The 18,678-nt window shown below is 38.9% G+C and overlaps 2 protein-coding genes across 2 annotated transcripts; both read right to left on the bottom strand.

The window, feature by feature from the left end:
- Positions 1–662, bottom strand: LOC140709343 (small proline-rich protein 2D). Its single transcript, XM_073008099.1, has one exon. It carries the CDS (start codon positions 618–620, stop codon positions 402–404), a length of 219 nt encoding a protein of 72 aa, XP_072864200.1. The 5' UTR covers positions 621–662; the 3' UTR covers positions 1–401.
- Positions 663–16,683: 16,021 nt separating this feature from the next.
- On the bottom strand, positions 16,684–17,007 carry LOC103223981 (small proline-rich protein 2E). The gene has a single exon (XM_037997930.2). It carries the CDS (start codon positions 16,935–16,937, stop codon positions 16,719–16,721), a length of 219 nt encoding a protein of 72 aa, XP_037853858.1. The 5' UTR covers positions 16,938–17,007; the 3' UTR covers positions 16,684–16,718.
- Positions 17,008–18,678: the final 1,671 nt, after the last annotated feature.

Genomic DNA, 18,678 nt, shown 5'->3' with positions numbered 1-18,678 from the left:
CAAATATTATGCATAGATACTTTATTCAGGGAGTGAAAGGAAAGTGACAACTGCACAGGTGGTAGAAGCTCATGCCCAGGGGACAGACAGACACAGAAAACATCAACAGAATTCTCTGATGGTTCCCAGGGAGAGAGCTGTTGCTCTTTCTTCTGAAGTTCTGGGAGCTGGCACAGCCCAGGACTTCCTTTTCTCAGCTCCACCTGGACAGTGGCAGTATGGCAGCCTCAGAAAGGAAATCTTTTGCTGTCACGGATCATCACGGGCAGGTCACAGGTTAAGGAGAAAGAAGCTCCCTGTGCATCCATGGAAGGCTTTGGTGAGAAGATGCAGGTGGAGCTGTGGAACAAGGTGAGCCCATTATCTTTATCCTTTCATGGTCCTGATGAATCCTGAAGCTGTTACTTGCTCTTGGGTGGACACTTTGGCTGGCAGGGTGGGGAAGGTATCACAGGAGGATATTTCTGCTGGCACTGCTGAGGTGGGCAGGGCTCTGGACACTTTGGTGGTGGGCAGGGCTCAGGGCACTTCGAGGGTGGACATGGCTCTGGGCACTTTGGCGTGGGGCACACAGGAGGTGGCTGGCAGGGCTGCTTACACTGCTGCTGTTGGTAAGACATCCTGCTGGAGTCTCAGAATCTGAAAGAAATGATACGACAGTGCTCACAGGAAGGGACTCCTCCAGAGAGAGAAGTCAAAGCTTATGTAATACCATGAAATATTATTGCTCCGTTCCCAAGAAATTATTTAAACTCTTAACTGCCTTTTCAAGATTCCCTCATTTCTCCCTTCCACTTTAGCAAATTGCTTCCTTGGCCCTGGGAAATCTTGTGTCTTCTCATACAATTTTTCCAAGGAAAATATCTGTGTAGTAATGAACCAAACATGTCATCTCTGTGAAAATAACATCTTTAGGAAAGGCAGTGACAAGTTCAGATACCATAAGGAATCTCAGGAATCTCACAAGCCATTTCTATTATCATTATCTGTAGTAAAGTCCCAGTGGGTTGATTTGAGCACAGAACAAAGGGCTGTTTGGGAAGGATTGTAGGCTCCTGGCACCTGTTAAGACACAAACCTTTGAAAAAGACACCAGGAAAACATGGGCAAAAAACACTTTGTTCTTTTTTCTTCTTAAATTCAAATCTTCCCTATTAAATTCTCTGTCCATATGGACACCTAACTGTATACAAGAAACAAGCTAAAATAGAATATCACCATACTCTAATTCTAAATTTCCATCTACTAAGTAACATCAAACCCATGGTCACAGAACTGTATCAACCAAACTTGCTGTTTTCAGATTACATTCAACATTTCAGGGCATAAAGAACTGAAGAACTTAAGGACTCACACTCACCAGGTTCTCCAAAGCAGATCGGTGCTAGAGTACCAGGAGTTTAAGAGTCGTGCAGCAGGGAACCTCTTTATAGGACTTGCTGCCCCACCCAGTGGGAAGTGGAACTGCCTAAAAGTGGGCTCGTCCAGCAATGTCCAAAGTAAAATGCAAATGTATCCATATCTGGCATGAGAGGGATTCTCAAACTAGGAAATATCCTGTTCTGGGATCTCCCCACTGGGTTAAGTGCTTATGACTCACAGAGGACCTGCCTTAGATCTCAGTTTCAGTGACTTATGTCAGAGAGATAATTGAGGGATTCTCTAACTGGTTGTCCAGGGCACTCTTTCTTGATTGGGAACAATGATCCTTTCCTATCTTACCCCCTCTGAGTCATAAAACTTCCTGTCCTCATCCACTCTAGCTGAATGCCATATTGTTGTACATGAACCCAACTCTACTTCTACTTTCCTCCTACAATTGGCCAATGTGCTAGAAGGAAAGAGAGACCTAACAAAGGCCTGAGCTAAGCTTTTTCTTTGCTAAGTTCCATGACGGCAGGCATGTCACCTCTCCTCCCTGGGATTATAAACAGAGGAGAATAATACTTACCTCTGGGTTTGCAGACTGACCACATTGTGCTATCTGCTGATCCTGTTCAAGACTGAAATTTTCTTTGCCACCTATTTCTCGCATAAAACCTCAGATTTTTACGTATATTCCTTTCCTGTTTGAAGCTGTCTTCTATACCACATTTGTAGCTTCTACACTACATACATAGAGGCAATTGCATCCCAGGACAGATTCGAGAGCAAGATCTAGTCTCCCCAGCACGTTTGCTACTTTCTGCCGTCAAGGATGTGTACTACAGCCTTTTTGTTTATAAAAGGTAATGGAGAGAAGGAAACCAAAGTTACAAGTATTCACTCAAAATCTATGTATGGAGCCATGCCTATATGGTTCCCTGTGAACATCCTATAGAGAACAAGCTGCATAGACATTATCGTATGTAAATAATTAGAAGTAGGTTTGCAGAGTGAGGAAGGTCAGAGCACTTAAAGTCTAACTCTGAGGGAAAATACAAACAAAGGGTAATCCAATATGTATTCCTCCTCTCCATTTCCAAACAGGTTTTAGATGCTTCTCAGTGTTTTTTAATTTGTTTGCATGTTCTTCCTTTTTCTTTTGCATAAACCTTCTAGTCCCGCAAACTGCTAGATTATCAACTCATACCCCAATGTACACCTCTCATCTGTCCATTTTGGTACATATTGTTCACTTAACACATATATTGTCAATGCATTTAGTGATTGTTCTTTCACAACTTTTTAAAACTCTTCCTGCAATCAGTGAGCCTTTCTAAGTATTGTGTATTAAACATTTAAAGTGATGTTGTTACAGCTTCCTTATCTGGACCATTAATCAGGAAGTTCTCCAATAATGTGGTTTTAGAAGTGAAGAAGAAGAAAGGAGAATGAGGAAGAGGAAAGACTCAAAATCATTGGAGCAGTCACCAGCTGTGCTCTGGGAAGGGCAGGAGTGTTGAATGAAGCCAGCCTAACATCCCTCAGTTAAGCAGGTTAGGTTCCCAGAACAGCTGTTGCTCCTGTCAGTAAGGAAGAGCTTTTGGCCAAGATCACCACTGCCCAGGACACTACAGAAATAGAACTATCATGTCAGCACCCTGAGGCCAGGTGTTTACAAATGGTGTTCTCACTAAATGCTTCCCATAGACCATTACACATGCCAAGCACTTCACCGGGCAAAGTAAAGGTCATTTACTCAATAAATCACCTACTACTCCCCAGGAGCCTCACATCACATCTAAAACATAAATCCATAGAGAAATGTCTGATTTCTGCCATGCAAAATTGAAGAATTCGCTGCCAAATGAGATCACTGTGTGAGATAACACACTTTAGGTCACACCCTGAGACTCCCCTTCTGAGGACACCCCACTCAAACAGGTTGCTTATCGCAGCAGTGCAGGCACCAGAGTGGCAGCAGCCCTAGTGCCCCCAGCATCTCAGACAGGCTCACTTTACAAGTTGAGGTAGAGAACTGGAAACTCAGTTCCTCACAGACCAGCTACATGAAGAGCAGCCATAACATGAAGAGGGGCAGCTACCAGTCACAGTTTCCCCATGTTAGGACATCCAGGCCCTGAGACTTGGAGCAAGGCACACTTCACACACACACACACACACACACACACACAGACACGCACACCTCATGGGTCTTTATCATCTATGTTCATGTCTAAGGAGCTTAGCTTTACGTTCTTTAAGAGTCTAATAGCCTGGCCGGGCGCAGTGGCTCACGCCTGTAATCCCAGCACTTTGGGAGGCCGAGACGGGCGGATCATGAGTTCAGGAGATCGAGACCATCCTGGCTAACACAGTGAAACCCCGTCTCTACTAAAAATACAAAAAACTAGCCGGGCGAGGTGGCAGGCACCTGTAGTCCCAGCTACTCGGGAGGCTGAGGCAGGAGAATGGCGTAAACCCGGGAGGCAGAGCTTGCAGTGAGCTGAGATCCCGCCACTGCACTCCAGCCTGGGCGACAGCACGAGACTCCGTCTCAAAAACAAAAAAAAAAAAAAAAAAAAAAAAGAATCTAATAGCCTTAGGTTCATTCCTATTACTTCCACTCCATAATTTTCTAGGGGATCATTAAGTATGAATTATTAGTACTTAAAAATGATGGGAAAGAACAAAAAATTTATTTGGTCTAATACCTGATTCAACATTTTATCTCACATTTTACTATGATACATTCCACTAAACCAAATAGTGCTAGCAAATGAAGATTTAAAATTAAATATGTAAACAAATAAAGAAACAAGAATCATGGCAAAATATTCTTCTTATGCTCAGAGAAATGGTAACTGTAAGCCCCCATGCATATCTGCCTTCTGCTTTTATTTCTGAATGGAAGGTTTAGTCTCCATTGTCTTTCCATAATTCGATTTATCAGATAAATATACGGTAGAATTCTGAAGATAATTAAGAAGGATGTTTTGAAAGATTATTTAATATTATTTAAAACCTTCAAATTTTACTAAAACTTATGTAAAGGATGATAACATTTTCATTAACATGTATTTATTAAAAGTTAGGAAATATGTAAAACAACCAATTAAATGTGATTATATTTGACTGGTATAATTATAAATGATGTTTATTTTCCTGTTTTACTTTTCAAAATATTCTCCCAATGTTACCTATTATTGAGTAAGGAATCTTAAAATCCTACTTTGAAAAGCTGACAGAGACAAGCCTGTCCATTGTCCAATTAGTGAGAAAACGGTCTTCCTTCTTTTCAGCATTTTTGGCCAGACACTAAAAGTGGGACTGAATGTAAGTAGCAGTTGGTTTATTGTTATAGCTCTACATTTGATCACCTCACTACTAAAATCTTTCTTGAAGAAAACCCCAGTAACAACTCCTGTCCTCATAGCATTGACATATACACACAGAAGCCATAGACACTCCATAGCCATATGTATCTATGAAACAGTTTACCAAAATTAGGAGATCATACTAGGGTAAAAAAATCAGGAATGAGTTTGACTACTATCCAAGAGCCAGGGGGATGGAAACCATAAATTGGCCATAATATGATGAAATGGGAAGAAATCGGTGATTAGTAGAACAGGCAGTAACGATAATAGAAGATAGTGATAATAATAGTACCTACCGCTAATTGTCATGAGAAAACAACTAAAGCAGAGACTGCATTTAAAGTATTTAGCACAGGCTACAGATAGGACTCAAAATGCTAAAGTAACATATTGTTAATGAAAGAGATAGAGGTAAGATATCAAGTTCAAGTTGTTTATGGTTGAGAAAGTTATTTGCTTCACCTTTAACATCTTTTATATTATCGTATTGAAGTGTGTGCCAGAAGTTTTTAGGACAAAGCAAATGCAAATATATGATTTAAATGAAGTGTGCAGAAACAATAAGATGGGATGATTTTGACATTTATTCTGTGTAATGAAAATGGGAGTTAACATAAGCAGAGATTTTGAGCATAGGATAGAAACCAGGTACTTTAATTGTTCCTTGATGTTTGGACTCTCTAAGACTTTCCTCTGAATTCAGTTAATATAAGAAAATAAATCTAAATACAATAAATAGCAATATGTGGATTTGTTCATGTGTAAAAACAAATAGCGTTTACAGAGATTTAGCATTCTGTGTTAAAAAAATATACAATGTTACCTCCAATTTAATTTGCTGTTACTGTAGTTAGTTGTTTGGGATAATAAAGAAATCACTCCTTTAAATATCACTTTCCTTCTGGTGGCAAATTACCTAAATTTTAAGCTAAATTCTTATAAGAAACTGACTAGCTCTTTAGCATTAACCTTCCCAAAGTGAATAGACCCTATATATTCTACTTTTATTGTCTCTATATGTTAGATTAGTGTATTTAAAAGCATAATTTCAAGAGCTATTAGTAATATAAAGGAATCCTATATGCTTAGTGTTAAGATGAGAATGAGAAGGATATGTGGTAAATAATGGAATGAATCAGACACTTCTTTTTGTAAGAATCTTTTCAAGATAATGAACTTGCATAGGCCGTGGTTTCCCTCCAAAAAAGTTAAAAAGGAAAACAAAGAAACATAGACAAAATTGTGAAAACATTTGGAGAGAAAAAACTGTTTGAACTCTAACATATAAGACAAGAGACCCAAATTCTGCTGTAAGTAGGAGAAAGGCTAAATAAAACATAAACATTATGAGAAAAGTCAAAACTAATTCACAATCTTAAAGAGATAAACATAATTTTATTATATGAGTCAACAAAAGCACATTCAAAAATTGATCTAACAGATTTCAAAATATGATGACAAAAAATAACCTGCATTCAAATGATTATAGCAGCTTTATTCATAATCTCCAAGATCTGTGATCTACCAAGATGCCCTTCAAGAATTCAATTGATTAACTGGGGTGCATCCCACCCAAGCAATGGAATACTATGCAGTGATAACATGGAATGACCTATCAAAACTCACAGACATGGCTGAATTTTAAATGAAGCTGATACATAAGAAATAGTCTCAAAGGCTACATACTGTATGGTTCCATTTATACAAATTCTGAAAAATGCAAAATTACACATCTGAAAAGAACAAAAAACTCCCAGTTAAAGTAATTCAATGACACCCATACTGAGACACGTTATAATTAAACTATCAAAAGACAGAATATTGAAAGCAGCAAGAGGGATGTGAATCATCATGTCTAAGGGATTATTAATAAATGGCTGACCAAATTCTTACCAAAAATCTTTAGGATCAGGGGGCAGTGGGATGATATATTGAAAGTAAAGAAAACCTAGAATTCTTTCAACCTAGAATTCTACAGCTAGCAAAATTGTCCTTAAAAATGATGGCAAAATTATAATGTTCTTGGAAATCAAAAAGTGCTGGAGAGAAATTTGAAACTATATGAGAACACAAAAATCTCTGGTAAGTGTATACAGGTACATAAAAGCCAGCATTATTGTACTTTTCGCTTGTAACTCCACTTTTTATTTTCTACAAGATTTAAAATGCAAATGTGTACAAAATAATTACAAATCTGTGTTAGTGAACACACAATGTATAAAGATGTAATTTGTGAACTCAACATAAAAAGAGGATAAGATTGTATGAGTGAACTTTTCTTGTTTTTATTTTTAGTTTTATTTTTGAGACAGAGCCTCACTCCATCATCCAGGCTGAAATGCAGTGGCAAGATCTTGGCTCACTGCAACCCCTGCTTCCTGGTTTCAAGCGATTCTCATGCTTCGGAAATTACAGGTGGACATGTGCCACCACGCTCAGCTAATTTTTGTATTTTTAGTAGAGACAGGGTTTCGGCACGTTGGCCAGCTGGGTGTGAGTCAACTTTTCTATGCTATTGCAGTTACATAGTATTAATTCAAATTAAATTACTATAACCTTAGAATATTATACATAATCCCAATCAAAATCACAAAATAAATATTTTCAAGTATACACAAAAGTAAAAAGGCAATAAAATAGTTTTAGTACCAAAAAAATCAAGTAAATGTAAATCAGAAAGTGTTGAAAGACAAACAATATACAGAAAAGAGTGAATACAGAAGGAAGACCTCCCTTATCAGTAATTACTTTAAATGTGAATGAATTAAACTTTCCCCAACAACACAAACTGAGGAACTGAATCAAAAAGAAAAAAAAAATGATTCAACTATTTGCTGTTTAAAAGAGACTGACTTTGCAGCTAAAGACACAAAGGAGGTGAAAGTAATAGGAAAGAAAAAGATATTTCATGTAAATTGCCAAAAGAGACCAGACGTGGCTACACTAACATTAGACATCACTAACTTTAACTTGAGAACTGTTATACAATACTACAAAGGACATATATATTGATAAAGAGATTTATTCACCAAGAAATTATACAAGTTATAAACATACATTTACTGAACATCAGAACTCCAAAATATACGAAGATACAGTGAGAGAAATTAAAAGAAGAAATAAATAGGTCTAAAACAAATGTTGAAAACTCGAATACTTCCCTCTCAAAAATGGATAGAATGATAGAAGTTAAAAACAATAGAGGACTTAAATATATAAACCAATTGGAACGAACAGACAAATATAGAACACTCCAACCAAAAAGAACAGGATACCCCTTAACAGTTTTCTCAAGAGAAAATGGAAGAACACTCTCCAGGATAGACCACATAATAGGCTAGAAAACAAATTAATATATTTTAAAAGGCTAAAATCATACAAAGTACTTTTCCAATCACAATAGAATAAAATTAAAAACCTATAAGCCAATTAAAACTGTAAATTTCACAAATTTGTGGAAATTAAACAACAAACTCTTAAACGACCAACAGGTCAAAAAAGAAATCGCAAAGAAAATTAGAAATCACTTGAGACTACTGACAACAAAACACATCAAACTAAACTTACAGTTTGCAGCAAAAACAGTGCTAACAGGGAAATTTATAGCCATCACCACATACATTTTTAATGACAGAAAAATATCTCAGATCAATAACCTCATGTTACAGCTTAGGAAACTACAAAAACTAAAGCACACTAAACCCCAGAAAAGTAAATATGAGCCTAGAGTAGAGATACTAATAAAGTACAAGCGAACCATAGAGAAAAACCAATAAAATTAAGTTTTATTTCTTTGTAAAGGTCAATAAAATTGAAAAATCTTTAGACAGACTAACTACAGGGAAAAAATACAATATAACATTCAAATAGCTAAAATCTAAAAGAAAGTGAGGAGGTTACTACTGATTTTACAGAAATAAAAAAATTTTAAGCAGAAACTATGAACAATTCTGTCAGTTTATCGGATAACCAGTTGAAATGAACAAACTCTTAGATATACACTATCCACCAAATCAAATCATGAAGAAATAGAAAATTTGAAAAGATATATAATAAGTAAAGAATTTGAATCACTGATCTAAAATTTCACAAGAAAGAAAAGTGTTGACCCAGAAAGATTTACTGGAGAAGTATATACCAATCCTTCTGAAACCCTTTCAAAAAAGAAAACTGAAAATAGGGACTACTTCGTGTCTTCATGAGGCCCGCCATTATCCTGATACAAAAGCCAGACAAAGACACTACAAGAAAACTACAGACCAATATTCCTCATGAATATCGATGCAAAAAAGCCTCAAAAACATTTAGCATACCAGATAATTCCTGTGGCCCTGAGCAAGATGGCCAACTGGACGCAGTCAGGTGGAGCAGCTACCACTAAGCGACAGAGATGACAGATGCACTTCTAACAGATATTCAGAGAGAAGGCACTGAGAGTGAACGAAGAGAAGATCCTGAAGCTAGGCTGAAAAGAGAGAAAGTTGGGAGCCCTGCACAGGGACACTACACACCAGGACTGGTTCCTGGCCTCCAGTGACTCCAGGGGAACAGCTGAGTTGAGCCCGCAGGGAGCAACCCACTCCTGCCATGGGCCTCTGGAATCCCTGCAGGAGAAGACCCCCTCAACCACCAGGGACACTCCAGTTGGCAGGGAGAGCTGCTTAGAGAAGTGACAGGGGCAGCATGCCAGCTGATGTGGAGCCCAAAGGGTTTGGTTGGGGAGTGTCTCTAGTGGAGCAGGGCCAGGGATGGCCATCTCACTAGGCTAAACTTGCTCACATTGAAGACTTTAGCCCTTGGGGAGCTGTTGGACCTGAACTGTGCAGGTCAATCTTGTGCTTCAGATGGGGAAAGTCTGACCTGAGCACTCTGTGGTCAGCTGGTCTCTCCCGTCGTGCCAGCCTGGCTATACCTGCTTGCAGGGCAAACTCGTGTGACCTTGGGACCCAATTTGTAGCCTCTGTGCTGACAGATCACAGCTGACAAGTGGAGAACTCCAGCCGGGCAGCCACCCACAGTCACCTACCAGCCCATCTGCTCACTCCACACACTACAGCTTCCCCTGGGCCCAGAGCAACACTCCATGTCACTTTGCTGGCGTGTGTGTGCGTGAATGGGTTTTGTTTTCCTCTTCCTACCAGTGCATGTGAGTGTGTGCATCCTACCCTGCCACTGCTGCAGTGAGAGTACAGTCAGCTCATTCTCCCTAGCGATGACCATTGTAGTCACAGAGCCATGGCAAGCACAAAGCCAGGAAGCCACACCCCTGCCAGTGCACTGCCCATGCCAGTGTATACCCTTGTGCCAACACTGCCATAGGAGTGAAACTAGGCACTGAAAACAGTGGAAACTCCTCACCCCAAACAACCACCCCTGCCCACAGCACAGAGAGAAAGCACACAGACTTGCACCCACCACACCCCACCCACACCCCAAGAACACTGCAAGTATGACCACACACACACAGTCTCCAGCAGGGACCCTGTACCCTGCCAAGAGACATTGCTTCCACCACTGTGGTGAATGTCCCCACAGAGGCAAGTAGCCTAGCACCTGCAAGAACCCTGCCCCAGCCTAAAAGTATGCACCCTGCCATGCTGCCACTGCTCCTGGCACATACAAACAGGAATGGATCCCCCTGCCCCTACACTACAAAACACTTTGGCTGACACCACTCATCACAGTGTAGTGACCAGGGGTCAGGGAGCATCTCAGCCTCCAAACCACAGTGGATTCCTAACCTGGGGGAGCCAAAGAACAAAGTCAGGCGTGATACAGTTCCCCCAGAGTTACGGCATGCAGTCCATGAGTTGGGAGCTGAGTGCTGGGACCCTAAAATCTTTCACAAATGAAGCCAGTCATCTGAATTGACCTTACACCATAATCAAAACCTCAAGGTTATCAAATGAGATTAAAAAAAATAAAATCCATCTAAACATCACCAACTTCAAAGACTGAAGGAATATAAGACACAAAGATAAGAAAGAAACAATGCAAGAATTCTGAAAACTCAAAACACCAGAGTGCCTTCTTTCCTCCAAATGACCACATGACCTCTCCAGCCATGGTTCAGAACTGGGCTGAGATGGCCAAAATGCTAGAAATGGAATTCAAAATATGGGTAGGAAGGACGATCAATAAAATGCAGGAGTATTCTGAAACCCAACCCAAGAAGGCTAAAAATCACCATATAACAATGCAGGAGCTGACAGACAAAATAGTCAGTATACAAAAGAACATAACTGACCTGATAGAGTTGAGAAACACACTAGAAACTATACATTTTGTCGTGTGTTTCTCAGTTCTATCAGGTCAGTTATATTCTAATGCAATCACAAGTATTAGTAATAGAGTAGAACAAGCAGAGAAAAGAATTCCAGAGTTCGAAGACTAACTTTTTGAAATAAGACAGTCTGACAAGAATAGAGAAAAAAGAGTTAAAAGAAATGAACAAAACCTCAAAAAATGGTATTTTCTAAAGAAACAAAATATGTGAATCATTGATGTCCCTGAAAGAGATAGGGAGGGTGTAACCAGCTTGAAAACATATTTCAGGATATCATCCATGAGAACTTCCCCAACCTAGCAAGACAGACAAACATAAAATTCAGAAAATGCAAAGAACCCTAGTAAGATACTACAGCAGAACATCATCCCCAAGATATATAATCATCAGATTTTTCAAGGTCAAATGAAAGAAAAAATGTTAAAAGCAGCTAGAAAGAAAGGTCAGGTTGCCTACATAGGGAAACCCAGCAGACTAACAGCAGGCCTCTCAGCAGAAATTGTGCAACCCAGAAGAGATTGGGAGCCAGTATTCAACATTCTTAAAGAAAAGAAATTCCAACCTAGAATTTCAACTAGAAACTACACTTCAAAAGTGAAGGAGAAATAAGATACTTTTCAGACAAGCAAATGCTGAAGGAATATGGTACCACAAGACATACCTTACTAGAGCTCCTGAAGGAAGTGCTAAATATAAAAAGGAAAGACTATTATCAGCTACTACAAAAACACACTTAAGTACACAGAACAGTGACACTATAAAGCAACCACATACATAAGTTTGCAAAATAACCAGCTAACATCATGATGACAGGATCAAATCCACATATTTCATTAGGCCGTAATCAAGAAGATCTTTGAAACTAATGAGAATGAAGATACAACATACCAGAATCTCTGGAACACAGCTAAAGCCATGTTAAGGGGAAATTTATAGCACAAAATGCTCACATCAAAAAGTTACAAAGGTCTCAATTTAGCAACATGACATCACAACTAAAAGAACTAGAGAATCAAGAGAAAACCAACCCCAAAGCAAGTAGAAAATAAGAAATACCTAAAATTAGAGCTGAACTGAAGGACACTGAGACATGAAAAATCATTTAAAAGATCAACAAATCCAGGAGGTGGGTTTTTTAAATTAATGAAATAAATAGACTGCTAACTAGACTAATAAAGAGGAAAAGAGAGAAAATCTAGGTAAACACATTTAGAAATGACAAAGGAGATGTTACCACTGACCCCACAGAAATACAAATAACCATAAGAGAATATTATGAACACCTCTATGCACATAAGCTAGAAAATCTAGAAGAAACAAATACATTGTTGGACACATACACTCTCCCAAGCCTGAGCCAGGAAGAATTTGAATCCCTGAAAGGACCAGTAATGAGCTCCAAAATTGAAACAGTAATAAATAGCCTACCAATCAAAATAAGCCCAGGACAAGCCAAATTCACAGCTGAATGTGACCGGATATACAAACAAGAGCTAGTATCTGCTCTTGTTTTCTGCTAAATAAATATTCCTGCTAAAACTATTTCACAATATTGAGGAGGATGAACTCCTCCCTAGCTCATTCTATGAGGCCAGCATTATCCTGATACCAAAACCTGACAGGGACACACACACACACACACAAACAGCAGGTCAATATCCTCAATAAACATCAATGCAAAAATTCTCAACAGAATACTGGCAAGCCGAATCCAGCAGCACATCAAAAAGCTTACCCACCACTATCAAGTTGGCTTTGTCCCTGGGATGTAAAGTTGGTTCAACAATAAACATATCGATAAATGCAATTCATCACATAAACAGAACTAAAGGCAAAAATTATATGATTATCTCAATAGATGCAGAAAAAGCTATCCATAAAATTCAAAATTCTTTCATATTAAAAACTCTCTATAAACTAGGTACAAAAGAAACTTACCTCAAAATAATGAAAGCCATCTACGTAAAACACACAGCCAATATCATACTGAATGGTGAAAAGCTGGAAGCATTGCCCTTGAATACCAACACAAGACAATTATGCCCTCTTTCACCACTCCTATTCAACCTAGTATGGGAAGTCCTGGACACAGCAATCAGGGAAGATAAAGAGAGAAAGGGCATCAAAATAGGAAGACAGAAAGTCAAACTATTCATATTTGCACATGACATGATTCTATGTCTAAGAAAAGCCCTATAATCTCAAAACAAAAGCTCTTTCAGCTGATAAACAACTTCAGCAATGTTTCAGAATTCAAAATCAATGCACAAAAATTACTAGCACTCCTATACAGCAACAAAAGACAAGGCCAAGAGCCAATTAACAAACAATCTCATTCACAATAGTGGCAAAAATAATAAAATACCTAGGAATACAGCTAACCAGGGAGGTGAAAGATCTCTACATGGGGAGCTACAAAACATTGCTGAACAACATCAGAGATGACACAAATGTAGGGAGCACATTCTGTACTCATAAATAGGAAGAATCAATATCATTAAGATGACTATATTGCCCAATTTACAGATTCAGTGTGATTCCTATCAAACCACCAATGACATTCTTCACAGAACTAGGAAAAAAAACCATTTTAAAATTCATATGGAACCAAAAAGAGCCCAAATAGCCAAGGCAATTCTAAGCAAAAAGAAAAAAACTAGAGGCATCACACTACCTGACTTCAAACTATACTACAAGTCTACAGCAACCAAAACAGCATGGTACTTTTACAAAAACGGACACACACTAATGCAACTGAATAGGGAAGCCAGAAATAAAGTATCACACCTGTAACTATCTGATCATCTAAAAAGGTGACAAAAACAAACAATGGGGAAAGGGCTCCCTTTTCAATAAATGGTGCTGGGAGGACTGGCTAGCCATACGCAGAAGATTGAAACCAGATGCCTTCTTTACACCATATACAAAAATTAACTCAAGATGGATTAAAGACTTAAATGTAGAACCCACAACCATAAAAACTTTGAAAGACAACCTAAGCAATACCAATCTGGACATAAAGACAGGCAAAGATTTCATGAATAAGATGCCAAAAGCAATTGCAACAAAAACAAAAATTGGCAAGTAGGATCTAATTAAACTAAAGAGCTTCTGCAAAGCAAAGGAAACCATCAAAATATCCTACAGAATGGGAGAAAATTTTTGCAAACTATGCATATTATAAAGGTGTAATATCTAGTATCTACAAGGAATTTAAAGAAATTCACAAGAAAAGAAAAACTGCCCTATTAAAAAGTGGGAAAAGGACAGGAACAGACACTTTAAAAAGAAGATATATGTGTGATCCACAAGCATATAAAAAAAAAATCTCAATATCACTGACCATTAGAGAAATGCAGATCAAAACCACAATGGGAGACTGTCTCACCCCAGTCAGATGGCTATTGTTAAAAAGTCAAAAATAAAAGGTGCTAGAAAGGTTGTATAGAAAAAGGAATGTTTATGCACAGATGGTAGGAGTGTAAATTAGATCAACTATTGAAGAGAACAGTGTGGCAATTACTCAAAGAACTAAAAACAGAACTACCATTCCAACCAGCAATCCCATTACTTGGCACATACCCAAAGGAATACAAACCATTCTTTATCATAAAGACACATGCATGTGTTATGTTCATTGCAGCACCATTCATAATAGTGAAGACACGGAATTAAACTAAGTGCCCATCAGTGATAGACTAGATAAAGAAGATATGGCACATATACACCATGGAATACAGGTACATAGATGGAGCTGGACACCATTATCCTTAGCAAACTAATGCACGAACAAAAATTCAAGTACCGCATGTTCTCGCTTATAAGTGTGAGTCACATGATGAGAAAACAGGGACACCTCAAAGCAGCAGACACTGGCACCTACCACCGGGTATGGAGAAGGAGAGGATCAGGAAAAATAAACATATTGCCTATATGTGACATGAGCTTGCCTATATAACAAACCTACACATGTACCCCTGAACTTAAAACAAAAGTTAAAAAAAAAACTACGCTGGAGAGGATGCAAAGAAAAAAGAAGCCTTGTATACTCATGGTGGGAATGCAAATTAGTACAGTTGCTATGGAAAACAGTAAGAAGATTTCTCAAAAAACTAAAAACAGAACTACCATTCAATCCAGCAATCCAGCTGCTGTGTATCCATCCAAAGGAAAAGAAATCAGCATGTGAAAAGGATGCCTGAATTCCCATGGTTATTGCAGTACTATTTGCAATAGAAAAGATGTATAACCTAAGTGTCCATTAATGAATGAATGAACAAAGAAAATATGTATATACACACAATGAAATACTATTCCATCATAATAAAAAGAATGAAATCCTGTCATTGGCAGCAACATGGATGGAACTGGAGGTCATTATGTTAAGTAAAATAAATCAAGCAGAGAAAGACAAATATTGCATGTTCTCACTCATATGCAGGAGCTACAAAGGTTGATCTATAAAGATGAATAGTAGAATGGTAGATACCAGAGGCAAGGAAAGGTGTTCAGGGGGATGGAGAATGAAGAAATACTGGTTAATGAGTAAAACCATATAGATACATAAAATGAGTAAGTTTTAATATTTGATAGCAAAGGAAAGTGACTACAGTATACAACAATGTATTGTATGCTTCAAAATAGCTAGAATTAAAATGTTCCCAACAAAGAGCAATGATAAATGCTCCAGGTGATGAATGCCCGACATTTCCTGATATCCTGACTTGATCATTACACATTCTATTCATGTAAAAAAATCACATGTATGCAGTAAATGTGTACAAGTATTGTGAATCAATACAAGTAACATTAGAGAGTCTTCTTATTTCCTATGTTAGTTACACCCAAGCCACTCTCTTGCTGGAACAAATACGGTAGTGCTTGCAGTGGGGAGTGATGATGATGATGATGATGGTGATGGTGAAAACAGTGATGATATGTTGCTGCAAATAAAACTCTACCAAATGACAGCTAATTATGTGTCAGGCATTGTGCCAAACAAATATCAGATAGTAATCAAATTTTATGCCTTAGACTAGTTTGTGATGTAAATGTTAGTTTGCTTACTTTGCAGTAAAGAGACTGACACTCAGAGAAGTTAAATAATATCATCCTCAAATCAATCAAATGCTAATTAAGGAAAATAAAAGGGGTTTAAAGTGATACAGGAATAATCTTTGGTGTGACCCAAATTGTGAGATCCTGCTGTGAATCAAAGAAAGATTGAAATAAATCCAAATGGTTACATGATATTGCTAATAAAGCAGATTTGAAAAGAAAGATCCATTCACAAATATTACGCATAGATACTTTATTTAGGGAGTGAAAGGAAAGTGACAACTGCACAGGTGGTAGAAGCTCATGCCCAGGCTCATGACAGACACAGGAAACATCAACAGAATTCCCTGATGGTTCCCAGGGACAGAGCTGCTGGTCTTTCTTTCAGAGCTCTGGGAATGGGCACTGCTGAGGACTTCCTTTCTAAGTCTCCACCTAGATAGTGGCAGTATGGCAGCATCATAAAGGGAAGCTTTTGCTGTCAGGGCACATCACGGGCAGATCACTGGCTAAGGGGAAAGAAGCTCCTGTGTATCCCTGGATGGCTTTGATGAGAAGATGCAGGTGAAGCTGTGGAACGAGGTGAGCCAAATATCCTTATCCTTTCATGGTCCTGATGAATCCTGAAGCTGTTACTTGCTCTTGGGTGGACACTTTGTCTGGCAGGGTGGGGAAGGTGGCACCGGAGGACATTTCTGCTGGCACTGCTGAGGTGGGCAGGGCTCTGGACACTTTGGTGGTGGGCAGGGCTCAGGGCACTTCGGGGGTGGACATGGCTCTGGGCACTTTGGTGTGGGGCACACAGGAGGTGGCTGGCAGGGCTGCTTGCACTGCTGCTGTTGGTAAGACATCCTGCTGGGGTCTCAGAATCTGAAAGAAATGATATGACAGTGTTTGTGGGAAGGGAATCCTCCAGAAAGAGAAGCCAAAGCTTATGTAATACCATGGAATGTAATTTATCCAATCTCTAAGAAATTATTTAAATTCTTAATTCCCTTTTCACGACTTTGTGGTTTCTCGCTTCCGCTTTAACAAATTGCTTCATTGTCCCTGGGAAATCCTGTGTTTTCTCATAAAATTTTTCCAAATAAATTATCTCTGTTATAAAGAATCAAGCATGTTATTTCCCTAAAAACAACCAATTCAAGAAAGGTGGTCACAAGTTCAGACCCCCTGGGCAATCTAATAGGCTATTCCTATCATCATTATCTGTTATAAAGTCCCAGTGGGCTGACTTGGGCATAGAGCAAAGGGCTGCTCAGGGAGAACTGTAGTCTCTCACACCTGCTAAGACACAAACCTTTGTAAAGGACACTGGAAAGACAGAGAATAAAGAAAAATCCTTGCTCTTTTTTCTTCTTCATATCAAAGGTTACCCCTTAACTTCTCTGTCCATATGGATACCTACCTGTATAACAAAAGAAAGCTAAAATAGCATATCATTGTGCTCTAACCCTAAATTTTCATCCACTAAGTAACATCAAGTCAACATTCATAGGATTAGATCCACCAAACGTGCTATATTCAGATTAAACTCAACATTTCAAGGCACAAAGAAGAGAAGAACTCAAGGAAGCAGACTCACCGGGTTCTCCAAGGCAGATCGGTGCTCAGGTACCAGGGGTTTAGGAGTCGTGCAGAAGAAGATCTCTTTATAGAGCCTGCTACCTCACCCAGCAGGAAGTGAAACTACCCAAAACAATGCTGATCCAGCAATTTCTTAAGCCAAATGCAAATTTATCCATGACTGGCATGTGCAGGATACTCAATAGGAAATATCCTGCGCTGAAATCGCTCCACTGGGTTAAGTGCTCCTGACTCACGGAGTCCCTGCCTTGGATCTCAGTTTCAGTGACTTATGGCAAAGAGGGACTTGGGAGAATCTCTAACTGGTGGTCAAGGAATCTCTTTCTTAATTGGGAACAAAGATCTTTTCCTGTCTTACACCTTCCCTAAATCATAAAACTTCTGCCCTGATTCACTTTATCTGAATGTCATATTGTTGTACATGAACTCAATTATACCTCTATTTTCCTCATGCAATCTGCCAATGTGCTAGAAGGAAGGAGAGACCTAACAAAGGCCTGAGTTCTAGTCCAAGCCTTTTCTTTGCTCTGTTGTATGACCACAGGCAAGTCACCTCTCCTCCATGGAACTGTAAACAGGGAGAATAATACTTACCTCTGGGTTTGCAGGCATTGACCGCATTGTGCCACCTGATGACTCTGTTTGAGCTTGAAATTTTCTCTTCTATCTCTTTCTTTCTCTCATAAAACTCCAGATTTTACTTATATTAACTTCCTCTTTAAAACTGTCTTCTCCACTCCATTTGTAGAGGCATTTGTCCCCCAGGATAGATTCCAAAGTGAGATTGAGTCTCCCCAGCACGTTTTCTACTTGCTGCCCTTAAGGATGTGTACTATGGCCTTTTTATTTACAAAAATGTACTCTTGGACACCACCTTAAGGAAACAGAGACAATGGAACCAAAGTTACAAGCGTTCACTCAAAACCTATGTATTGAACCATGCCCATATGGTTCCCTGTGAACACCCTATAGAGAACAAGCTGCATAGATTCACGTTATCATATG

The sequence above is a fragment of the Chlorocebus sabaeus genome, chromosome 20 (assembly GCF_047675955.1).
Source record: "Chlorocebus sabaeus isolate Y175 chromosome 20, mChlSab1.0.hap1, whole genome shotgun sequence".
NCBI lineage: Eukaryota > Metazoa > Chordata > Mammalia > Primates > Cercopithecidae > Chlorocebus > Chlorocebus sabaeus.
Note: the sequence above shows the minus strand (reverse complement) of the source record. Positions and strands in the feature narration are given on the sequence as shown.